We start from the raw sequence: 24,126 nt of genomic DNA, 5'->3' as shown, positions 1-24,126 counted from the left end.
AGCCAGATGACTCCTCCCTCCAAGACTAAACAAAGGCCCAGCCCTCAATACACTGGGGTGGTGCTCTCAGACGAGCTCAGTTTGTATGCAGTGGGATTTCTCTTACACAGGTCCTGGGATGTGGCAAGGCACCAGGCTGGCAAAAGCTCACAACACCGCCAAACGTGGCAATCTGGCCCCATCTGCTGTGCTCTTCGTCTGTCCACAGCAACATTTGGCAGCCTCTGCTTCCTAATCATATGAGAGTAAAGCCAGCAACATTCAAATTGTATGCAGGGCTGTCACAGTAATGCTTCCTCCCCTCTGTGAGCCCTCCCCTTACATCCCCACCAGGGGACTTCTCCCCTAGAACAGATGCAGCCACCAGGGAACACTCCACACCTGATCTATTACCTGCTTCTTACACAGTGCTAACACAAAGGACACCTCCAGTACCAAAGATGAGACAAACTGCCCCATCTGTAGCTTCCCCGGGCTGTTATTTTGCTGTTATCCATGCCTTGTGTTTGGAGGCAATGAACAAACCCCAGCAGGGGTGCTCTGTGGCATCCCATTATAAAAGCTGGTAGCCATGGTGTGACTGCCTGCTCTGTTTGCCCTGCTGCTATCCCCACTGCTTCCATGTCCTCTCCTAGAAATTCTGATATGAAATTAAAAAAAAAAAAAAAAAAAAACCAACAAAAACACAAACAAAAAAACTTCACAGGCAACTAGAAACAGGGTTTGCATGAGATGCCACTCTTTGCAGCACAAGTTTAGATTGAGATATTAACTCCCTAGCTCCTATGGTCATCCATCCTTTGCTCCTTTCATTCCCCAAATATAAATTTTGAGAAAGAATTCACCCCTCTGGGATGGACATGGGAGTTTGTTTGGCTCAGTTTGTCTCCTAAATTACAAAATCCTACTGGCTCAATTTCCAGCTCCTAGCCTCGCCTGGTCTGCACTCTAATTGCTCAGGTTTACAAGGTCATTTCCAATTCATAAATACAAAAGCAATGTCATGTCATTGTCACTCCTAGTCAGCATGAAGTGGCTCTGCAGATTTTTTCCTTTTTACTCCCCTTTTAAGTCTCTTCTACTTCTACTCTCCTCCCTTGTCACACTTCAGAAATTTCGTCTCGTCTTTTCTTCCCTGCAGAAAAACATTTTATTCCCGTGCCCCCCCCATTAAGGCAACCTCTTAACATACTTCTGCTCAGTCAAAGCACAGCTGCAAAGTTAAGTATGCTGCCCAAGAGGCACAGAACAGTCTAGCCTACAAGGTGCAAACACTTTCACAATATCTCATTCTCCATACAAAAATATTCTCGACACCTCTGCAGCAAAAGACAGCGCGAACACTCACAGGATCTCCCCGACATCGCAAGGATCAAGCCTTTGCTGCTATGAATTTGCTATTAGTGCTTAAATAGAAATGTTGCTGGTAGCAAAACCACGCAGAACAGCTCAGTGACAGCAATTTGTACCCTGGCCAGGAGATTAGCTCAGCAAGAAGATTCAATTGTAAATAAATGACAACACAAAATACAGGGGTTAGCGATCCAAGAGGAGATTACCAGCCCATAATCAGATGCGAGTGGACTGGATAAAAAATTTTGATGCAAGTTTTTAATAGTTCAGTTCATCTGCCTCTGCCAAACAGAGGAAGCAAAACCCAGGAATAACTACCAAATAACTCCATTACATGGCTGTAGTGACATTACTTCCAAATGTTTCTAAGCCATACAACATTCACCTTTATGCCAAAAATGACAAATGGCCACATTTTTTGTAGCCACACCAAATGTGGCTACAGATGGAAAGAACAGTATTTCTTTCACGCCATGCTGATCCTTCTAAGTCTGATTTCATCTTATGTTGGAAAATAAGATTTCAGTTAAAAAGGAATGAAAAAACAGCTGCAAGGAAGTGATGTGCCTGCAGTCCTCCGTACTGGAAGTCCTGGAGTTTCTAACTCAGAGGTAACTGGGCAGGCATGAGATGAAGAGCGAGATAAAGACATCACATGTAAATTATTTGTTCATAGTGAAATAGAAAATGGTATACATCCCAATTCCATTTGGTACAACATTACACAGTATGCAGCAGCTCAGAATGCCTCATCAAATTCTGGTTATTACCTGAACTGCCATCAAAAAATGCTGGATTTTACCTGGAAGCCAAACACCAATTGTGTTTTGCATATGCTAGAAAACATTTATGTTTCTCTAGAGAACATCAATACTTGAACATGACTATTCGGTTGACACTGACATTTTCAGTTAAATGGTTTGTATACTATTCCTTGTAGGATGTGAAACCCTGTAGAAGTGAGGAAGTGGGAATTCTCTGTCCAGGACAAAGATTTCTAATTCACAGAATTTACCAATTTGCAAACGTTAGGAAGAGATAAATGGGAATAGGATGATTACCTTTGTTTATATATTCTTTGTAAATTAATGAAAAAAATATGGAGAGAAACAACATGGAAATCTTTTAGAATTTGACTTTAAAGAAGCACGCGTATTTGTGCACAGCATACAAAATCCCTACTGAATAGGCATATGCCCGTGCCTTCTTCACTTTCACAGTCCTAACAACCCTAATGCTGTTGTAGCTGCTTTCTTTCTGGTTTATGAACATAGCAAGAAAACCACAACTCACAAAGGCATTCACGGCACTGTCAGATGACTGCATTATTCCAAGTTTTGTATTTTCCTTCCAGTTCCTATTCTACATGAAAGAATTACATGCAAAGTGTTTCTAACTCTTGAGGAGAAAACCTTAACTCTGACGGGATTGTGGTATAAAGATCTAGGAACAAGAAATCAAACAGAAAGCATTAGATTTATTTGTGGAGTGACTTAAATTTTATGTAAATCTCACCGTTCTGGGGCCACAATCCATATTTTAATTCCTGGGGAGGTAATACTAGGGATTTATTTTAGTATCACCTCTCTTTATAGCCTGCAAGCATATAGGAAAGCATACTGAGAGCCACAAACAAATGCAGTTATCTGGGGGAGAGAAGTTACATAGGAACAATGCCTGAGTTGGTAGGTAGAAACCTGACAGAGAAAAACTACCTCTATAAAGAGCTCTGTACTCAAAGAAACGTGTCTGCCAAAAGCCAGCACAAAACACACCGGCATATTGCAGGTAAGACTCTGTCCATCAGGTTGATCACTCACACTCTTGCACTTGCATGCACACACACACACTGAGCAAAGGATCCTCTCTGCTTCATCAAATTCCCTGACATCTGCAGCACACAGGTCTATTACAGGTCTATTCAACAGGAGATGAAAAGAAAAAAAAAAAAGAAGAAAGGCAATAAACTTTGCTACAGCACTCACTCATACAACCTCTGGGCATAGCAGCCACCAAAGATGAGTTCATGTTATTAAATTCAGTGCTTGGTATGAAAGAGAAAGAAAAAGAGGGCAGACAAAAGCCAAGTGAAACTGCTGGTACTAGAGAAAGCAACAGATGCAAGGAGAATGAAGACCTCTAATATTTAACCTATTCTCCCACAACTAGGTGCAAATATCCACATATCTGAGTCTAACTAATAATCCTGATGGTATTTTAACGTTATGATCATCAGTCTGTTGTCTGTGGACCGTTTCTAGGGATCAACAAGACATAATTATGAAAAACAGATCTATTGCCAGTCAAGTTAAATTTGCTTCGGAAGGACTCATTTCTGCTGAACATATTTCAGGGTTTGAAAGCAGGGTTTGAAGCTGCAGGGTGTCAGTTCCCAGCAAGTAAGCCCAGCAAGACACCTTCCATCTATGCACCCCTTGGGTAACAGTGCCCACTGATAAAGTATTCCTGGTATTCAAGAAGGGTGGTTGGGGGAAAGAAAAAGAGCTGGGGGGCCAACTCTTGTCCCATTGTAGTCAATGGGGAAATCCCCACCAAGCGCATGGCAAGGGTTTCATTTACCAAGATCCCTGCCGGGGGAGAAATCCGAGTGAAAGGCCCAGCACTGACAGCCTCATTAAATACTTTTACAGCATTTCCAAGCAATAAAATGCTTCAGCATTTACGAAATCAGCTTGGAGCATTAACACCAGCAAACAAGCAAGCATTAAACTCAAATGGAGAGAATGAGACTGAACACATGTGAACACATACCACAGCCCCAGAGAGACCAGAAGTAAGATAAATGCTCCCTACCCGCAGTTCAGCTGGCAGGGCGCAGTCTGCTAGAAGAGCCAGATCTTCCTGCAGCCGGCAGTTACCTGTGGGCTCAATCGTCAGCACTTTCACACAGGTCCCTGGCTTGGAAGAAACTGGAAGAAGCAAAAAACAAAACAGCAGAGATGCCTAAATTCCTATACGAACATTTTCTCCCATTTAGAGAAAAGAAAGAGACTGCAGGAAACATCAGCGTTATTGCTGTGTAGCTTTTACTGCACTGCACAAGTGATGGCCCTACGTGAACATGCACACAGCACCCCTCACTACAGCTCAGGAGCAGGGCAGGAAAGGGATGCCTGTATTGTCTCTCCTCAAACTTATTCCTTGCACCAAAATATGAACGGTAGCAAACACAAAGTTGCTACCGGCATATTTCAAGCTTGTTCTCTGCAATCCTTGTCATCAGGTATAGCCGAGGACTGTCCTACAGGTTGCTGATCCCTGCAAGAGTCACCCATACAGTCACTTCTCCAGCTGGCCATCCTCGCCACTGACAGCACCACCTATGGTGGAGCCCTTGACAAGGAATAAGATGGGTAAAATGAAGCTGTCCCCATGCCTCTCCGCTCTGCCACGTGCTTTCATGGGTCTCGTTTCAGCTGTGCCATCCTAACTTCATTCCGTGGAACAAAGGGATTTTCTCTTGTTTAGATAATAACTTCTCTGCTCCTAAGTCTGTTCTCTACTCTCTACCTATGGAGATCCCATAGCACAAAGACCCCCAAAACACCTGGTCTCGAGTAAGCCTTGGTTGTTTGCAAACATGAAATAATCACTGCCATCACCACCAAAAAGACCAAATAAACCACACACAGACTACTACTTTATTTGCCTTTTTCAGGCTTAGCGTGTCTTACTGTCTTGCCCTGTCACTAAACAGCCTGGTAAAGGAGAAGCAATACACATCCCTTAGTTTTGTGTTCTTGCTATGATCAAAATGAGGTGGAGCTCACTGAAGCCAACGGCCTTGCTGAACACTGTTAGGCCAGCAGGCTGCTGCCATGCCTTTACAGAAGGGTTTGCTTTTCTTGATGCTAAAGCACAAGGCTCCAGTTTGCTCCAACACCAGCATCTTAGAGAAGTCTGAAGTCCCTCCCAAAACTACTGAGAACTGCATGTGTCATCACATGAGAGACAAGCATTTAAACCTGCCATCCCTCAGTCAGAAGAAAAGCAGGCTGCTGTAGCACTTGTAATCAATCTCTTTTTCCACTGGAAAAGGCAATACAAGCAAGTATTTGAACTTAATCAAGCAATGCTTGTAAAATTCAAGCCATAAGAAATCTTTGCTGCTTTTGAAAGCTCAGCTTTGTGAATAACAGAGAGGAATGCTCCAACCTCAAACGAGCAGCAAACCAAAGCGGCAGTGCAATAGCTGGATGGAAACACTACTGCTGCTGGCACAGCCGCTCTTCTTCCTGGCCACCTCCCTCAGGTTTGTTTTCAAGTCAGCACATTTTGGGTGAGGACTGGAGCACGTGAGACATTCAGGAGTCCCTGGTACACAAGGAAGCATGTGGAAAACGTGACGCACCACTGGCGAATGCCAAGCTGAGGTAAGGAAGGCTTGAGATACTGCTGGGAGCCTGTGGTGTAAATGCCTGAAGTAACTAGGAAAATAAAACTAACATTCACATTTTTAAGGAAAAGGTACAGCTTTGAAGAGGCTTTCAGGGTAGGGCATAACTGCATTATCTGAGCGTTCCCTAGGCTCCCAACCTTAGATGCTATCGCGCTGGGGAAACTTGGTGTGCTAGCTCTAAGGAACACCACGGAGCATAGAGTGGAGTGGAGACGCCATGGCTAGGCTCTGTAATCAGGTGGGGCCTCGATTGTTCTTGTGCACAAAGCTGCACTTTTTGCCACCCTAAGCCAAAGACCTGTCATGTTTTGACAAATGCTGTACCCTAGTGTACCTTTTGCTCATTATAATATCATTATAATACCAAAACACACCTCCATCCCAAAAGCTACCCGCCTCCAAGGTGCGACCACCCCTCACTGAGCATGCACCCTGAATTTCTCGGAGCCTATTACTTTAAACGGAGACGGGAAAACTTTACACCAATCATAACTAAGATATGCTTGACTAGAGCCACTCAAGCTCCACCTAAAAGATAGAAAATAATATAAATTGGCCCAAGAGAGAGGGGATGTTAGGGAAGATACCATCGTCAGGGGAGATACCATCCCAAGGACATACAACATCCTTAGGACCTCCTGACTCCTGGGATCAGTCGACGGGCTGAGCCTCTCTTCCCCCCCCATTGGGACGCCTTTGGGTGAGATCTGAATATTTGCTTATAAATCTCTATAGAGTCTTTGATCCTTTTAACGCGTTTATTTCTAGGCTGCGCACCTGTAACACCTGTAACACCTAGAACCCGCACCTAGAACCCGCACCTAGAACCCAACACCTAGAACCCAACACCTAGAACCCAACACCTAGAACCCAACACCTAGAACCCAACACCTAGAACCCAACACCTAGAACCCAGCACCTAGAACCCGCACCTAGAACCCGCACCTAGAACCCGCACCTAGAACCCACACCTAGAACCCAGCACCTAGAACCCGCACCTAGAACCCAACACCTAGAACCCGCACCTAGAACCCAACACCTAGAACCCAACACCTAGAACCCGCACCTAGAACCCATACCTAGAACCCAACACCTAGAACCCAACACCTAGAACCCGCACCTAGAACCCAACACCTAGAACCCGCACCTAGAACCCGCACCTAGAACCCAACACCTAGAACCCGCACCTAGAACCCAACACCTAGAACCCGCACCTAGAACCCAACACCTAGAACCCGCACCTAGAACCCAACACCTAGAACCCAACACCTAGAACCCAACACCTAGAACCCAGCACCTAGAACCCAACACCTAGAACCCAGCACCTAGAACCCCTGTAACACCTGTGTATTTCATGCATACTAGCTTGCTTTTGCAGATAGTCACTATCACCGGCAATCCAAAAGAACCTGATTATCTGTTGCTGTAATAAACCATACTTGATTGCATTGTGATAGCTCTCATTAATGCAACTAGGGTGAGGGTGGTTATCCGTGATAGTTCAGTGTTCTGAATCTAACCAGACCCCCAGACGGTTAATGCATTGTTGGTGAATGTCTGAGCGGACCCCCAGGTGGTTAATACGTTTTTGGTGAATGTCTGAGCGGACCCCCAGGCGGTTATTACGTTTTTGGTGAATGTCCGAACGGACCCCCAGTTTTGGTGAATGTCCGACTGGTTCAATACTCTGAATCCAACCGGGCCCGTAACGGTTAATCAGCTACACCCCTTTAACGCGACAGAGCCACGGAGAAGCAAAGTTAATTCTCAAGGACAGAAGAGTTAAGCAGCCCCACACTGAAGCGCTCAGAATAATTTGACAGGTATGATTCACCGCATTAAAACCCCTCGCAGGTGAATCACGCCACCTTGAGACCTCATTTTTCCTGACATTTTGCGCAGCACTACGTGAGCTCCATCAGATGACTTCACGGGGCCGTGGGCGAAACAAGACCATGATGTGCCTCAAAACAAGTTCTCCGCCCCCTCCTCCGCATTACTTCTGCACCCTTCAGATACGCTACCAGCGTGCCTCAAATAGGCCGAATATCCCAGGAGGATGCTGGAAAAGGAAGGGTAATCTACACGACAGCCAAGTACCATCACTGCTACACATGGAGCTACACCACTGGGGAGATGGGCTGCTCTGTTAGCACTGAATGCCACCTTCAGATAAGGGAAGTAAGCCAAAAGGAGACCTGGCACCAACTCAAACATGTTGCTTGAAGAGCCCTGTCCACTTACAGACCGGTGTGAGAGAAGCAAATTTCTCACTGTGCAATTAGGAACTCTTTATGGCAGAGAGAATCGTTTATATCTGTGTAGTGCCTGTTGTCGCCAGATCAATCAGGCTCTGTGAGCACTAATGGACCCAGCAAGTTTTAAGCAGTAGTCAAGGGAAAGAGTTCTTCTCATGGGATCTGCAAAGCATCTGTGCACTTTCACAGAAGCATGAAAGAACGGTGATTTGTCTGAGAAGCACATCTACCAGGAGACATTTCAGACACTGTGTCTCCCAAAATCCAGGAGTACAGCGTTTGGTAGCACATGCAACTCTCTCCAAACAGAAACAATAAAAAAAAAAAATCAAAGTGACATTAACAGGAAAAAAGCTGTTGGCTTAAAGCAAGCAGCAGGGACCACCACCTTTAGCAAAAAGTGGGAATGAAGGGCTTTCTGGAAGAGGCAACATAAACAATGCAAAGAGCTGGAGGGAATAACCCAGCTCTGGCTGAGGAAGGAGCGATTTTGTCTTCCCTCCCAGCCCAGCCCAGCTGTACAGCACTGAACATCACCTCCCAATTCATCAGCTGCCTTTGCTTCTGCTGCTCAATATGTCTTTGTATTCTTTTGTTTCAGCTGAGTCAATGCACCACAAAAAAACACCAAACTTCCAAACCTTCACAAAATGGTGTCACACCCAGGTAATGCCTTATGCTTCTTCTTCCCAATGCCACAGCAAACTGCAACAATTAATTCTGTATCTCCAGTGCCTCCGCCATGAAGGTGAGCATCACAGAATGATAATCCTTATTCTAAACCTTTTGTAGAAGTTGTAGAAATAACTACAGAATGTTTATTTTCAAATATATTCACTTCTGTAGGAAGGATTATGTCTTAGTCTGGAAAAACCCTGTCTGAGCTCTTCCAAACACTGCAATGTTTTTTTTCTTTTTGTAGGCACCATCCACATGCAAGCAGTCACACTGAAGTCTATCTCAGGTGCAGCAGAATGCTGTGGGTCATCCTCTCCAGGTTTTCCTAAACTACTGCCTGTGGGTGCCAAGTCACTAAGTGTTTTTGAAATGCTGATTAACTCTAGATAATGACATTGCAAAGACTGCTATTATCCACTGGAGCTGCACAGGCCTGAACTCGCATGTTTTATTAGGCATGTTTCTACTTTATAATAGAGATGCAGAACATGACCCTGCTCTGCAGACCCAAATCAGATGCCTGTTCCACTGCAAACACTTTGAACAAGCAGAGATTCCTAATGCATGAGAGAGAACAGTAATGCTTTGTCCAGTGCCAGACATGTGATCTCAGGTCTTTCCCATTTTCAACATCTATAATTCTTGCATGTGTTATTTTCTGGAGAATCAACAAGTTCTCCTGGCTTCCACCTGAAAGCTGATAGGAGACAAAACATTTAACAGACCTATCAGCAGTTCTGTCTATTCCATTGAATCCAACCTGTTGTGAATAAAAATTAAGCCTAGGATTTCCATCAGTGCTTTAAACACATTGATTATGTCTTCTGTCAGACCTTACACATGAAGAACAGCTCTCTCCTGCCAAAGAGCAAGGAAATTAAAAGATTTACTCTCTGCCACCCAGAAGGTTTTTATCACTTTTGCAGGCACAGCTTGCACCGGGAACTCCCAAGCACCCTGAAATGTTACTTCACCATTTTGCATTTTCTGAGCCTGCCAAGAAGTTTGGCAGTTTGCTAAATTAACCACTGGACTTTATGATCCTTAAGATGCCAATGAGTGGCTTTAGACAGCCAGAAATTTATTCACTTTACTTTCCTCCCACAATGTAATATAAGATTCTAATTTAATGTATTAAGGTGGAATGCTCACCCTTGGGGTCTCAGCTAGACCCTGGGAGGAAAAAAAAAAAAAAGAAAAAAGATCTCCTGCATTTCACTGGATTACTCTGATATCAAAAGATACCACAGGACAATTCTGTTACCTGATGCCTAAGCAATTATTATTTCCCACTTCTAGTATTCTCCACCACTCCCCTTTTCCACCAACCATGTAATACACAGATTGACATCTTATACTTAGCATTTCATAAAAAGAAACCAAGAAATACATTTCTCATCTCCGCAGATGTGTTAACATTTGTGTTTACACAGCTAAGGTAAGACTTATGACACAGCTTCCACTTGCAGCCTGGTCTATATGGGAACAGCTGCACTGTTGTAACCCAGTATCCCATCACCAACAAACAATTGCACGTGGCTAAGGGGAGACGTATACATGGTAAAATCTTCCACGCGATCTGCAGGTGAGGAATTTCTTGAGTCAGAATATTATCTCTATCTGTTAAGCCCGGCAACTTTAGGAGGCTGAATAATCAGAATTTGTAATTCAAAATAGAAAGCTTGAATAGCTACACCCTCACCTCTTAGATCAAGGAAAAAGATGCTATTGACTTAGAAGCTACAAGCTACATTACCTTCCTGAAATAAAATTCACTTGGTTGAAGTAAAGGAGTTAACTCAGAGCACAAAATGAGAATCAGATTTTTTCAGCCTGAAGGTTTTGTTACCAGATACCTTTCTGTTATTTAATGATTAACACTGCTTTGCCCTACTTGTGCTGTTTTGATTCTTCACGTGTCCTTTTTCTTGAGCTAAAGAGATGAATGATAAACTCCAACTGTTGGCTTTCATGCAATAAGCTGATGTCATGACTAGATCACAAGCTTTCTGGATAACAAAAAGCCCTTAAATAGAGGATTGAATCATTTAACATTTGGCACAGACACGTGTTAAAAATACACACATCCTTTCAGAAATACTTCTCTGTTTTTAAAAGTATTGTATCTCTTTCTGCATCCATTTTGAACCAATTATCAAATGTTTTACTTTGGTTAGGAGTCAGCTAAATGCAGAAAAGGACTTCTAGTTCTACATATTTTATCTCCCCAGGGATTTAAATAAACTCTTTGCTGAAAGGCACTTCCCAATATACCCCATAGTGTTGCACTGAATGGCCGGCAACCACAGCAAAGTCCTGCTGCCACAGCTGTTCTACTATAATGAAAACATTTTATGTAAATGATAAACATGCACATGCCAGAAACCACTTCAGCTGCCCCACAGAGAACCCATGACTGAAAACTATCATGCAAACATGGGAATTCCACAACAGAATCATGTTCTGGAAGCCCCAAGGGGGCCACCATGAAATATCCACCATCACGCTTTCCTCTTTCTCCTTGAAAGGGCACTTGCACAGCAGAGACAACAGCATGTAAGATGCTTACCAAATTCATAGACTTTTTTACATTTGGTCTCCAAGTCATCTATGAGGTCTTGCAGCCGACACTGTTTGGCTAATCTCTTGCAATCATTTACATATTCTACATCAATATCGAGACGACCTGTGAAGAAGAAATGCAGACAGTTTTTTTTAACCCATATCACTTACCTGTAAAAATGGTAAATTCAAGGACTGAAGACTGGATGGCACAGAAATGCAATAATTAGAGACATCACCTCACCTTTCAGTGTCCAGTTACAGCTCATTCCAAGAAGCTAAGATCTGCTAGCCCACCCCCATCTCAGTTTGGCATCTATCTGATTCATATTCCCACTTTCCAGCGTCTATCCTAACAGCTCCATTCAAGAAGTCAAAGATGTAACAGGCTTATACAAAAATGTAGCTAGTTCTCTCAAAAAATAAAAAAGAGCAGCAAAAAAGCATCATGTATTACTGCCACCACAGACTGTCTGGTTTGGGGTGAGAAAACACTTTAGGCTCATGAACTGTAACCCCAGAATCTTTTAGCATCACTGAAAATGTCGTGAGGAGTATTTCTGAAAATGCTGAACTGGGGAGACAGCCCTGAAGATAAAGTTATTTTCTGGCACCACCTCCTGGCCTGAAATAGCTCAGCACTCAACATGCGCACAATGCAACATTTGGCATTTTGACTGACGGTTTATGATCCACTGCTGCTCAGAAAAAAAATATCAGCAAGTAGTCAAAGCATTCAGCACACATTGATCAGGTCTGCCAGACTGAAAATGCCCTATGTGGAAAGCTGGGTTTTCAACAACTACAGAGATTGTTACCCCAGATGATAAATTTACCTTCTCTAAGTTAAAAATACATTCTCCCCATCCATCCAGCCAACCAGCCAAAGCTGATTTTTTTTTAATTGACTGTATAGTTATTGGCAGGACAACAACTGGCAAAAGGTACAAACAACTTGGAAGAGCTGTGGATTGCTCACATTCTCCCCTTCTGCCAGCAGAAAGGATGTGTTGGCAACTCATGTACCCAAACATGCCTGTCTGCAAGCCTGCGCCACCCAAACTATGCTATGGCAGAGGCACAGACAGCAACCCACCAGCCACGTATACATGCACTAGACAGTAAATCGTTTACCTGTGTACAGATACTGCAGCAGAGCGCCAAACGCTGCTGGATTAATCTAAAATAAAACACAAGAAAGTTACCGTTAGAATTCCCAGGAATTTAACAAGCTTGAATCTTGCCTGGATACCAACATGATCCTGAACAAGTTGGGAAAAAAAAAAACACTCACACAAATGGCAACTCAGACACAGCAATCTGAATATCTAATTTCTATGTTCCTTGCATAACTGATGCTGCCACCTGGTTTACACTGCTCTTCAAATGTATCAGCTGACACTAATCCGTGTGCCTATGGGACAGGACCTGACTAATGCAAGTGCTCCAAAGACACAGTTATAATGCACGCTCTGTAAAATCCCCTCTTTTACTGGTCACAAATATTTCCAAACCCTCTTCTTAATTTGACAGGACAGCTATGTTCTTGTACAAAGAGAAAGGAGAAGCATTAAGTAATGTCTTGAGAAACTGGAACTGTGTTTGCCATGAGAGGTTTTGCACAGCCACAATCAAGCAATGGAAACATATGCCAGAGTATTGGTGATTAATGGATGGAATGTACTTAGGGCATGTTTAGTTCTTGCTGTAAAAGCAACAAAAGGGACTCAATTAGTACCAATTATGGAGGTGATGTCTTCACTAGAGACCACCTGTCCACCAGGAATTGGAGCGACTCAACTCACAGAGGAGTTATGACGCAGCTGGCAGATGGTAACAGCTACCTGCTACTGCAATTAATTAAGCTATGTTTGAGCCTGTGACAGAGGGAACAAAGGCAAACTATGCAGCCTTACAGCCCTTTGTTAATCCAATAAGATGCTATTTTATGCATAAAGTGCTTTTGCAAGTCCTTCTCCTTGCCTAGGGTCATTCTGAGCTCCAAGACTTCCACTGTGGAAGCTAACCCTCAGACCATCTTTCCCACTCACTTCTCACCCCACTGAAAAAGGAAAAGAAAGGCTGGAAGCACAGCCCTGCTCACCAGTGGATGCTTCAACACTATCATGTTCTTCCCCTTCCACTTGGTCTCAAACATTTCTGCAAAGTAGGCGCTGCGAGCACTCAGAATGCAGCGGTGGGCACAGAAGGATTTGCCGTGAACAATGAAAACGATGTCGCTTTGGTAACCCTGCTCCAGCAACCTGTAGGGAACAAAGAGAGGGGAAATCTGCTGCAAAATGAAAAAGGAGAGAATGGAGCAAAGCTAGTGGGAGACACCGGTAACATTAAGCTCCAAATGAACAACAGGTCACAGAGTGAGGGGGGAAGAGTTTAAAGGCAGACTGCTTTACCTAGATGCCTTTTAAAAAATCAGGCAGTTTTAATGTTTCGCGGTAAAAGTAATTTGAAAAAGTTACAAACTTACCTGAATGGTGTTTGATTAATACATAATATATGTAAAAAGCAGACTGAGGAAGAACTTTCCTGCCTCAGGTGAGCCCCTGAACACAGGCAGAGGATTTTAACAAGGGACTAGCTGCCCCCAAACACATCTTCTAAAGGTTAATCCTACTTTTAAACTATCATATGACAACCAGCATTCATGACCCAGAGAAGCACACATTTTCATAAAAGAATTGCCCCACCACGAGATAAGGTATAACTTTTCTGCTCCCTGGCCACTGTCAGTGTGCATGCATTAACCATGCACCAAACAGGAAGGGACTTGAGATCACACACCCTTAGAAGAAGGAAGGATGTTACAGGCATGAAACACAGGCGATTACCACATAAGAGATGAAGCCCTGTTTATGTTTGCATGCCCATACCCTCACTCCTGAAAAGCAGAAAAATAAGATTGCTACTTAAAAGATTTTTGGCATCCCTCACCAGTGTTTCCTAACATCCATCACCTCTTGCATTAATATCCTCACAAACATCCCTCACAAATGAGGCAGGAGAAATAAGCACCATGCTCCCTTTAGAGAGCAGGACTGATGAACAAAAAGGCGTGGGGGTCATGCAAGCAGATGATATCACAGCAGGGTCCTGAATGCTGATCTCAAGCTCCTGCCACTACATCCCTCCTACTACTGTCGTGTCCAAAATGAAATGGAAACAGTTAGGTGTTAATTTTTTGCCCCCCTACTGTTGCCCTTTGTTTCAATTTTAATGCTAAATCTGTTTGGAATGAGAAGTGGAAAACAGCACATTTTGGTTTTCATGTGTAACCTTGCATTATCTGAGCCACAAACTCGTCGGGAAGTGACAGATCACCCTGCAAAACTCTACTTCCACATAAGGCAGAATCTGATTTTAGTTAGACAAGTAAGTTTCCTTCCTCCACTCTTTTCTCACGGCTTTAGAAATTCGGACTCTGTAGTAATGGGAAGATTTTCAGATCTTTCCAGGACTTGCTTTCTCTCCAAATCTGAAGATATAAATGCTGAAATCTGTGGTTGTGTTTTTTTTTTTAATTATTATTTTTATTTTATTACTTTTTTTAATAAAAAAAAAATGTTTGTGTAATAATGTAAGAACTTCCAGGGTAGAAAAACAGCACGAGAGAAAGACTGACACTATTCCTCTACTCGTAGAGCAAGTTAGGCTTCTTTTTGAGCTCTAGGCTAAGACTACATGGTGTGACAGGTAACTTTCAGAAACATCTTAAAATTAACACATTTTAATTAAATGTTAATGAACAAAAAGAAAGAGCTCAGCAACCTGCCTGTAAGAGCACCTTAAGAAGCCCAAACTGAGCATCTCAGAAATAAGACACCTATTATCACTGTTGGAAACCTTGGTTGCGGGCGATAGTACTTTAGGCCAGAAACTTAATTTTAGCTGTCATTTATCCTAAATTACTGATGTGGTTTTGGTGACCTGATTTAGATTTGACAGTCAAGGATGACAGTCTAATGCTTCTGTGTTAGAAAGTCCCACTTTCTGTTGGCTCTGGAACCTGTACCCAAAGGCTATATTTTCAATGCATGTGTACCTGGAAGTCAGCCTTAGGGTGACATAGGAATATGTGCCCCTAGGAAGCTCTACGTGCACGGGAATGAGATAAGGTTCTGATCATCTGCCTTGCAAATCAGCCCTTAACAGGGAGCTTGAATATCCAGGTTAACAGCTACGGAAGGATGACAGTATGCACTGCACACAGAGCTGTCCCATCTGCTTACCGCTGTAGGAAGACATCGTAGTAGTCTCTTTTCATGCACTTCGCTGTGATCTGTTTGTACTCCTTCAGCAGACGTCGGATGGCATCACTCAAAGCTCCATACAAACAACGTTCCCCATCAAAAGTGTTTGCCTCACATTTTGCTCCTGCAAAATGACAACAGGTACATGCTGGAGGGCAGAGTTGTGTCTTTCATGTGTCCCTGAATGGTCACTAAACAAGTACAATTTTCAGCTGATGGCACATTTCTCTGTGATCTCCTGTGCTGCTGAGCACAATTATGAAAATTAAATTCCCACTACATGTGCATAACCTAAAGCTGTACTCCCACCACATAATTCCTTTCTGAAGATGTCATGACTCATTTAAATTGACTTTGGTAATAAGCCACTCAGTATGATTCCAGCAATGTTCTGGGGAGAAGAATCTCTCTGTACAAAGAGTACAATCACTTTTTGGACTTTTAACAGGAGGACAAAAGACGCCTCTTTAGATTAGACTCTATTACAGATTTGAAGGGCACTTGCATTTTCCTATTTTAGACGTACAAGAGTGGCAGATTAAAGTGCACCAAATGCAGTGAGAGAAACAAATATTCCAGATCTCACTCTGCACGCTGATTCCTCTGCCAGAATGCAGAGTGCCACCACTGTGTAAGGGAACTTAGGTGCCAAGAACCAAAGGGACAGACACTGCCTGGATGGTTTGCCTTGCTTTGATTCAGGTTAGCCAAAGTCCTTGCTTTTCACCTTCAAGTCCTGTATATGAAGCAAGGCTATCAGAAGACTGCAAAAACATTTTATATATTTTATATATATATATTTAAAAGCTTCCCTAAAGCCTGAGATTAGTGATTAGATGGTTCATTAAAGTAGAAGTTTCCACAAGGTACAGTTAGAACAATATATAATCCCTACAGACCAGTAGGGAGCGAGATAACCAGAATAATTTTGCTCACCATTGGCTAGAAGATAGCGTACAAGCTCCTCGTGTCCACAGAGGCAAGCATAATACCTAGCAAAAACAAGAGAAAGGAAAATTAGTGATAAAATGGGAAGCAAAATTCAGTGTTTGGGCACACCACAACATGCAGACCTCAGCACTGAGCCATCCATGATAAGCTTAGAAGATGGCTCCTCATAGAAACGAGGAATTGTTCCTGAATACCATGCAAGTCTGACTCAAACAATAGAATAAACAGGATCTGTTTCCAACACTCATAGGCACTGCTGTCCTACAAGGAGATCTCAAGGTCCCAAGTCTGGGTTTTGCATCTTCTGTTTCATCACTAGCTGCCAAATCTGCTTCCTTGTTTTAATGGAGTTCATTTCATGGGCACTCAGCAATTCCGCTGAATTCTCCTTGCTCCTTGGTATGTCCATCTGACTGCTGCATGGTAGGACAATGAGGGAACAGCACCCCTAATGTATGTACAGAAAACCCATCCCTTGAAGTCTTGCTTGTGATAGGTTTTGTTTTCCTTTTCACAATCTAAACCTTTTCTAACTAATTTTCATGAGGACTTGAAATTGTCCTACAGACTAGGAGAATCCTGCATCCTGCACTGCAGCAGGCAAATGTGACCCTACTTTTACTTTGCAAAGTTATTCTATACTCCAAATATACTGCAGACGTCTAAGTACACTTTGGAATTGGGATGTAGGGAGGAAAAAAGCTCATACAATCCTCCTCAACTCTGAGGATTCTTCACTACCTACTGCATGTTCACAACCTCACCAGACAGACAGCGATCCCACTTTGCATTTTATCATGTCACACCTTTACCTGAAAAGACACAGTTGGATGCCATAGACTTGGAAGAAAAGCATAGCCAGGCCAAAAACAGACAGCTCAATCCAGGTCATTTGGAAGCACTAACCATGCTTCTGAGCACTAACTCCAGCAAGTGACACTCAGATGGGGAGACAAAGACATATTTATCACAGCACACACAGAGGAGAGAAGCAGAAATACGCAGCCAAATCTCTCACAAAGCAGAACCCAGGACATTTTGTAACAGAGCTTCTAGCTGTAATGCAAAGAGAGCAAAAGCCCTCTGAATGCCCTGCCCTCCCACCCAGGCCGTGCTCTAGGTTGCAGGACTCACAGAGGCGTACTGTCCCACTTATCTCGGACATTAATTTCCACATCTCGCTGCTCAAGGAGGTATCTGGAAGAGAAGGGAGAGCACAGTCATAACTTCTTGTACTTGCTCACTCACAGGCACATTCTTCTCTTTAAAAAGATGGGGCTTTGAGTTTGGGTGGTAACTTCCAAAGGCACGACAAGATCTTGCATTCAACCTAGGGATCAAGTGACATCAGTCAAACAAAGAACAGCATTCTTCAGGGTGGCTTGACAGCTTCCTTCAATCTTAGGTGGTGAGTAGTGGAAGAGGGTGATCAAATCAACCTCCTGCTGACCCATAACAAGGCCAGTCAAAAAAGAAGAATGAGCACTTCAGCAGTACCTTCTTTTTTTTTTTTTTAAATGCTCACAGCCTGGATGCTTACCAGCAAGTAGCCAAATTTACAAGAACAAGGCTAGACTTCTACCCTGTTTATGGCTTTTCTTACCATGAGTAACAACAACATCAGTATCACTCCAGACTGCCCTTAATTCCTGTCACTTCCTTGTCCTGCACATTTAGGCTATATCACAGGCTGCCAACTGTTGTCCTTTGGCACTTCTAGCAACCAGCCTTTGCCTTGCACAGGCTGTTTCTTTTCCAGCCAGTTTCTTTTCCAGCCTGGTTCTTGCCCCCAATTACAGCCCCAGCTGTCTCTCCTAGCCACAAAGGAGAGTTCCCCTCAGCCCTCACACAGATTCTCAGTTGTTTTCCTCATCCACCACATCAGTTCCCTCTTCCACTCCTTCTGCCTTTCCTTCCTCAAACTTCAGCTTCCTGCGACTCCATCCAAACCCCAAACAGCTCAGATCCTTTCTACTCAGCCCGTTTTGTCTGGCTCCATGCGGCGCTCATCTCTGCTTTGACAGCATTCCCAGCCCAATGATTTCTCCACTATCACTTCTCCGCTGGTTATCTAAAACCTCCGCAAGGTCATGTGCAGGGCCTCTCCTTCTACAGCATGCTGCGATTTGGCGCTTGCAATAAACTAAGCTAACGTGAACACACAACTGATAAAACCGCCTCCCAGACCTCATCCACCAAGTTTCTTCTCTTTAGTTAGAAAGCTCCTTGAGACAGAGGGGCTCTGTCTGATTATTGGGGAAGATCCACGCGCTGGAAGGATCTAACAGGAGCCGAGAGGCCGTGAGAGGCAGCGGAGGTGTGCGGGGTCACCCCGTGCCTTCGCACCGCGGCACCTGGTGGCACCGTGAGCAGGCTGAGGCTGAAATTTAGCCCCCCAGGTTCTTGGGGACACGCCCACAGCCTACTCCACAAGGTGTCTGAGTATCTACACGATGAGCACTTTGCACAGACCCAGCTCCCTACTGCTGCAAACACAGCGCCCAGCCACACACAGATCACTGAAGACGAGGCGTTTCCACAAGGACATTTTTACCCCAGACAGCACCCGCACATAACCACCCGACTGGGGAATTTTAAGAAACGAAGCAAACATTACGACAAACCCCAGGGAACAGCAAAAAACCCTGCAACCACACAAATTTTGGGGCTGTTTACGCAGAAAGGAGCTCTCCCGTCCACGCCCCTTCCACCTCCCGGCTGCGGGGCAGCCCCAGCCCGCCCGAGGGCTGAGGGGGGAGCCGGGGACGAGCCGCTGGCAGCGGCTGCAGCCCCCCCTTGTCCCCTCCGTGTCCCTAAAGCTCACCTCACACGGCTCACGTCCCCCTTCTTGCAGCTGGTGAACAAGTCGCTGGTGTCCATGGCCGGGGACAGGCGGCGGGGCGGCGGCGCCGCATTGACCCTGCGGGCGGAGGGAGGGCGGCCGGGTTGGGTCGGATCGGGCTGGGCCGGGCCGGGGAAGGGAGAGCGGGGACCGGAGAGGACCGAGAGGGACCGGAGGGGACGGAAACGGTGCTGGATGTAAACAGGGCGGAGAAAAAAGGGAGGAGAGAGGCCCCGCCGCCGCCCTCCCGCGGCCCGGAGGAGCAACGGCCGGGGCCTGAGGGGCAGCGGGGTGAGGCGGCCCCGGGGTGAGGCGCTGGGGCACACAGTGAGCGAGGGTTGTGTGAAGGGAATAAAAACATGGTTGTGGCGCTCTCAGGGCCAAATATGTGTTTCTAAGCGATCTCCAGCTGGGGCTGGGGTGTTTATGAGGTGGTTATGAGGCTGAAAAAGCACGACAGCAAAGGCAGGCAGGGATGAGCCGCGACGAAGTGACCGCGGCTGGTGGGGCTGAAGGGCTGAGCTGCCTCTGACCCCAAAAGGATGGACACGGTGCTGAAATACAGACAGGGCTGTGGGATGCAAAGCCCCAGCACATTGTACTACACAGAACTGTACTATTACAGACCCTCTTCTTGACATCTCAGCAATGTCTGGAAGCAAGCAGCAGCATGGCCAACCCAGACCGTGGCTGCCCCTGTCCCACTGAGGTGGCGAGCGGCTCTGCCCCCAGCCGTGCATCCAACCACTGTCATCACCATGTTTCTGGGGCACAGCTCCTCACACCAGCACCCTGCTGTGCTCTTGGATGAAACACCTTCCTTTCCAGGCAGAGCCTCTGACTTCTGGCCATGTTTCATGGGAGGAGAGGGGACAAGTGGAGGAGAAAGGGGGCACACAAAACTGTGACCCTGAGCTGGCTGTCCAGGGCCTCTAGCCTGGTGCCTCCACGAAGCATCCCATCTCCTTGCTTTGCAGACAGGGACATCCTCACACAAACCATCCCTCACGTGCCTGGGGCCAGCCCCTCTGCTCACAAGCAATTCCAGCAACCTCCCGTGTCCTAGGCAAGTCGCAGCAAACAAATATCCATAGATAAGAGGGGAGGAAAAAAAAAGTTCCGTTTTATTTTTTGTCTCCAACTCCCAGCAGCCACCAGGTGTCAGTGCGGTCAAACGTTTGGCAGATGGGACTACAGTGAAGTCCTAGTAGGTGGAAAAGGGTTTTCCAGGAATTACATTGTCTTCTCTATCCGCTCTGTTGCCTGGCACACCCCTCTGAGCAGTCCAGCTTTGACAGTCTTTGTTACAAAGTTTAACTACATTAAATTGATAGAAAAGTTTCCCGTTACAAGTGATAAAACAAAAAGTTTCTCTTCCTTTTCAAATCCTCCCGGTACAGAGCTGGAAATCCAAGCACTGAACAATAAAGTGAAATGGGCTACAGACAGCCTCTCTACAGCACTTCCCAGCCCACAGGTACCAGGAGATGACCCATCTGCGGGGCTTGCAGGAGAGGACAACAGTGCAATTGACTTAACAAGATAGGCCTAGTGCAAAAAAAGGATACAGAGAAAAAACAAATGGAAAAGGTATAAAAAGTATCACCAGACTACAAGGAAATTGTATTAGCCAGTAGATTTCCAGAGATAAACTGAGATCATACAGCTAAGTGCACCCAGTCAGAGACATCAGAAGATTGTTCTCACCTTCGTGACAGCCACCCTTAGACACTCTCAAGATACTCCGGAGCACTCCAGATTCAGAAGAGTCCACTACAGTCCCTGGAATACAGTCAGGCTGTAAGAAACCAGAGCAGCAAGCCAGGAGAACTTGCTAGCTCCTTAACAAGCCCAAGTGCCCCCCAGGTGCTTTCTTCAAAGTTTGAAGACATAGACAGGATCAGGAGGTACTGAGCTCAACAAGAAGCATTACTTTATCAGCATGTTGTTGTTTGTCTGAATTAGTAATGCAGAGAGAAAATGAGGCAGCAAAGCGGCTCCTAGCAATGAAGTGCACCAAGAAAGTGTTTTGCGGGTGAGCTAATTCACATCTGATTGGTGGCTGTATCTTTTTAATAGCCACTGGGTTATAAAAACGTATTTAATGAGGATTATTGGACTTAGAAACATTTATACAGTGAAACTGCCTAAAGGCCACAGCCATGCCAGGCCCCGTTATGCTAAGTGCTATACAAACTCAAATTTTAACTCCATGCTTTAAATTTACTCACCGTATCATAACAACTTGCATTTAACCCATGAGCCCCCAGATGCCCTCAACACAGCCACTGAACCTGTGCAGTTTCACTGCACGGACCCGTCAAATTCAGCAGGAGCCATCTCCAAGGGGTGGTCAGCGAAGGGACACACGTGTGGACTGTCCCCTCTGCCAGCCACCCACTGCCAACCGCTGGGGCAGGAGAAGGAACTCCTCTGGGCATCTCTGTAACTCTACCAAGATACAGAAGGAGCTGATGGTCACCATCTCCTACACAACGCAGGGAAAGGTAAGGAGGCAGGATAAACACTGAAAATTGCAATGTGGATAGGAAACCAAAGGCTATCTCTTGAATGCGTTATAGACTGCTATTGACCTGGTCCTACATCGAGGCGGTCTGCGATTCAGTTTGTATGCAAAGCGCTATGCAAAATGAAACAACAGACTCTTTTGTACCTTGACTCTAGGCACTCACATCAGGGATGAGCATGCTAAAAATACGTATATGTACAGGGATAGATTTACAGGCTGCATATCTGGAGTCTTTCTGTACAAAGGTTCCCTTAAATACCAAACGCCAAGCTGCATCTTGCAGTAAGCAAGCAAGCAGCTCACCAAAGCAGAGACCAATACTGTTGCCTCTGACCGAAGTAAATCCCTCAATCCCTCAGTGAGAGAAAAAACAAATGTTCTGGGATTTCAGGCTTGAAAGTAGTTCTGAGTCTTGATTTAGGCAGGGCTCAGAGAACAATTATGCATATTCACGTGCCTTTTATCACACATCTTCAGGGAGCTGGGGCCTCAAAGTTGCCTGAGGCGTGCCTGAGAAATATTCATTGGGGAGCTCTTAGATCTGATTCTCATCTCATCTAAACAGGCTTTTACATTTGTTTGAATGCAGCAATTTTAAAGATGTTACCCTGATTTACACCAATGTGACATTAAACACTTCACACCCCAAGGCAAGATCCTGAAAAGGAAATAAAAGGACCAGAAAATTATCTGAGCTTTCACTTTTCTCCCTGTTAAAAGACTCCCATAGCCTTTACATTTACCTCAAAAAGATCAACTGAAACCAAACTATCCTGGAAAATGGAACAGGAGTAGAAAAGGCCTGCCAATCTAGGACTGAGACTTACACAAGGGATACTTTGCTGCTGATTTCACAGGCTGTTAGGTGAAAGAGGCAGGTAAATGTCCTTATTGAATAACTCTCCAGCCTAAAGCAAGTTTCCAGCTGAGATGCTGCACCATGGCACCAAGTTTTCTGCAATCAGTGAAGCAAGGGTAAAGTGCTCAAACTTTGCAAGCTCAGCTTGGAGCTGTGAAATGGAAAAGGGATAGAGAGAAGCTCTTTGAGGGTGTGAGGAAAAAAGAGATGACAGGAGGATGTTCTTCCCAGATATAAACATTGGCCCATCCAATTAGCAGCTGAACGCTAGAGTGCTAAAAAACAACCAAACAAAAACACCAAAAACCTCTTTTTATGTGTGGAATGCAAACTCTGCCCAGGACATCAAACAAACTGTGGCTCTCTCCATCCAGAATGGTGCACGGGTTCTACTGCACCTGCAGGGGCTGGACGCCACCTCAGCTCTACAGATACAAATCCAGATGTAGCAAGGTCAGGATCTGGCTGCCGTAATTCCAGCTGGACTCCCAAAGTGAACTTACTCCCCAGAGCTCCTGGTGGCAGACTTAGCCTCACCTCCTTGTTTCTCAAGCCCAGCCACTTTCGGCCACTACCAGAGAGCTACAGTAAGTGCCTTGAAAGGTGATGAAAGCATTGGTGCTACTGATAGGAACACACACACAGAGACCTACACACCCACCCCTCCCGCTTCCCTCTGTTCGGTGATCCTCCTGGCTCCAAGCCTCAGATGCAGGCTCAGGACTTCCGTCGGGAAAACTTGCCCAAAGACTTGACCAGTCCCAAGCCTTTAAAAAGTTCCTGAGAAGCCACCTGATCCCATGGTCCACCAGTTCAGACAGGAGAGAGACAAGTGTATTTAAGGGGGTGGTTCTCTCTCTTTTCCTTCTAAAGATGCGTGTCTTCCTCAAACACATCCACATCCTCGCTCGCCTGCTTGTTGATGAGGACATCCCAGCTGTCGGGGCCGTTGATGGTGTTCCCACCGTTCACGCTGGGCTTCTTCTCCTGCATTTCTGACTGGCTGTCGCTGGCCACGTCCAGGGTGGGGTTGTCATGGCAGCCGTTCTCAACAAAGCGCAGCTCCTCGCCGTGCGACTGCAGAGGAAGAGAGGAACACAAATGGAGACAAGGAAGGACAGGCCCTAGTGATGCTGAAAGGCACAATTGGATCAGGTTATGAGGGTCATGGGGACTTTGCAGATCATCCATGGGAAAAGGTAAATTTACTCCTGGCCTCCTGGGAGACATGAGCACAGCAAGAGCCACAGGTTTGCATCTCTCTTATGCCTAAGTGGGCTTCCTTGCTGCTCTGGCAGCGTATCCAGCTACATTCAGAAGGTGCACAGGGAAAACAATCTCTCCCAGTTTTCCCCTCCATCCCAAGGAATGAGTCCAGCCACCTTCCCCACCCACCCAGCGCTCA

The 24,126-nt window shown here is 45.2% G+C and overlaps 2 protein-coding genes and 1 long non-coding RNA gene across 4 annotated transcripts in view; all 3 read right to left on the bottom strand.

Moving 5' to 3' along the window:
- Positions 1-19,554, bottom strand: part of ABTB1 (ankyrin repeat and BTB domain containing 1) — a 30,258-nt gene extending 10,704 nt beyond the window's left edge. Inside the window, exons 1-8 of the mRNA XM_027467514.3 lie at positions 19,315-19,554; positions 17,625-17,687; positions 16,476-16,531; positions 15,519-15,663; positions 13,376-13,535; positions 12,406-12,451; positions 11,279-11,395; positions 4,168-4,283 (exon numbers count right to left, since the gene is read on the bottom strand). Of these exons, the coding sequence (XP_027323315.1) occupies positions 4,168-4,283; positions 11,279-11,395; positions 12,406-12,451; positions 13,376-13,535; positions 15,519-15,663; positions 16,476-16,531; positions 17,625-17,687; positions 19,315-19,370 (759 nt within the window). The 5' untranslated portion in view covers positions 19,371-19,554. The remainder of the gene's footprint in view (positions 1-4,167; positions 4,284-11,278; positions 11,396-12,405; positions 12,452-13,375; positions 13,536-15,518; positions 15,664-16,475; positions 16,532-17,624; positions 17,688-19,314) is intronic.
- On the bottom strand, positions 6,415-11,269 carry LOC140003582 (uncharacterized). The gene is made up of 3 exons (XR_011812476.1): positions 7,099-11,269; positions 6,693-6,744; positions 6,415-6,650 (listed from the first exon to the last, which is right to left on the bottom strand). It is a non-coding gene; the product is annotated as an uncharacterized lncRNA (long non-coding RNA).
- An 873-nt stretch (positions 19,555-20,427) lies between the features above and the next one.
- PODXL2 (podocalyxin like 2) overlaps positions 20,428-24,126 on the bottom strand; it is a 31,979-nt gene continuing 28,280 nt past the window's right edge. For both annotated transcript variants that reach the window (XM_038186026.2, XM_027467513.3), the window contains exon 8: positions 20,428-23,798. In XM_038186026.2, the coding sequence (XP_038041954.2) occupies positions 23,589-23,798 (210 nt within the window). In that variant the 3' untranslated portion in view covers positions 20,428-23,588. The remainder of the gene's footprint in view (positions 23,799-24,126) is intronic.

Source organism: Anas platyrhynchos, chromosome 13, assembly GCF_047663525.1.
Source record: "Anas platyrhynchos isolate ZD024472 breed Pekin duck chromosome 13, IASCAAS_PekinDuck_T2T, whole genome shotgun sequence".
NCBI lineage: Eukaryota > Metazoa > Chordata > Aves > Anseriformes > Anatidae > Anas > Anas platyrhynchos.
This window is presented reverse-complemented; position numbering and strand designations above follow the sequence as displayed.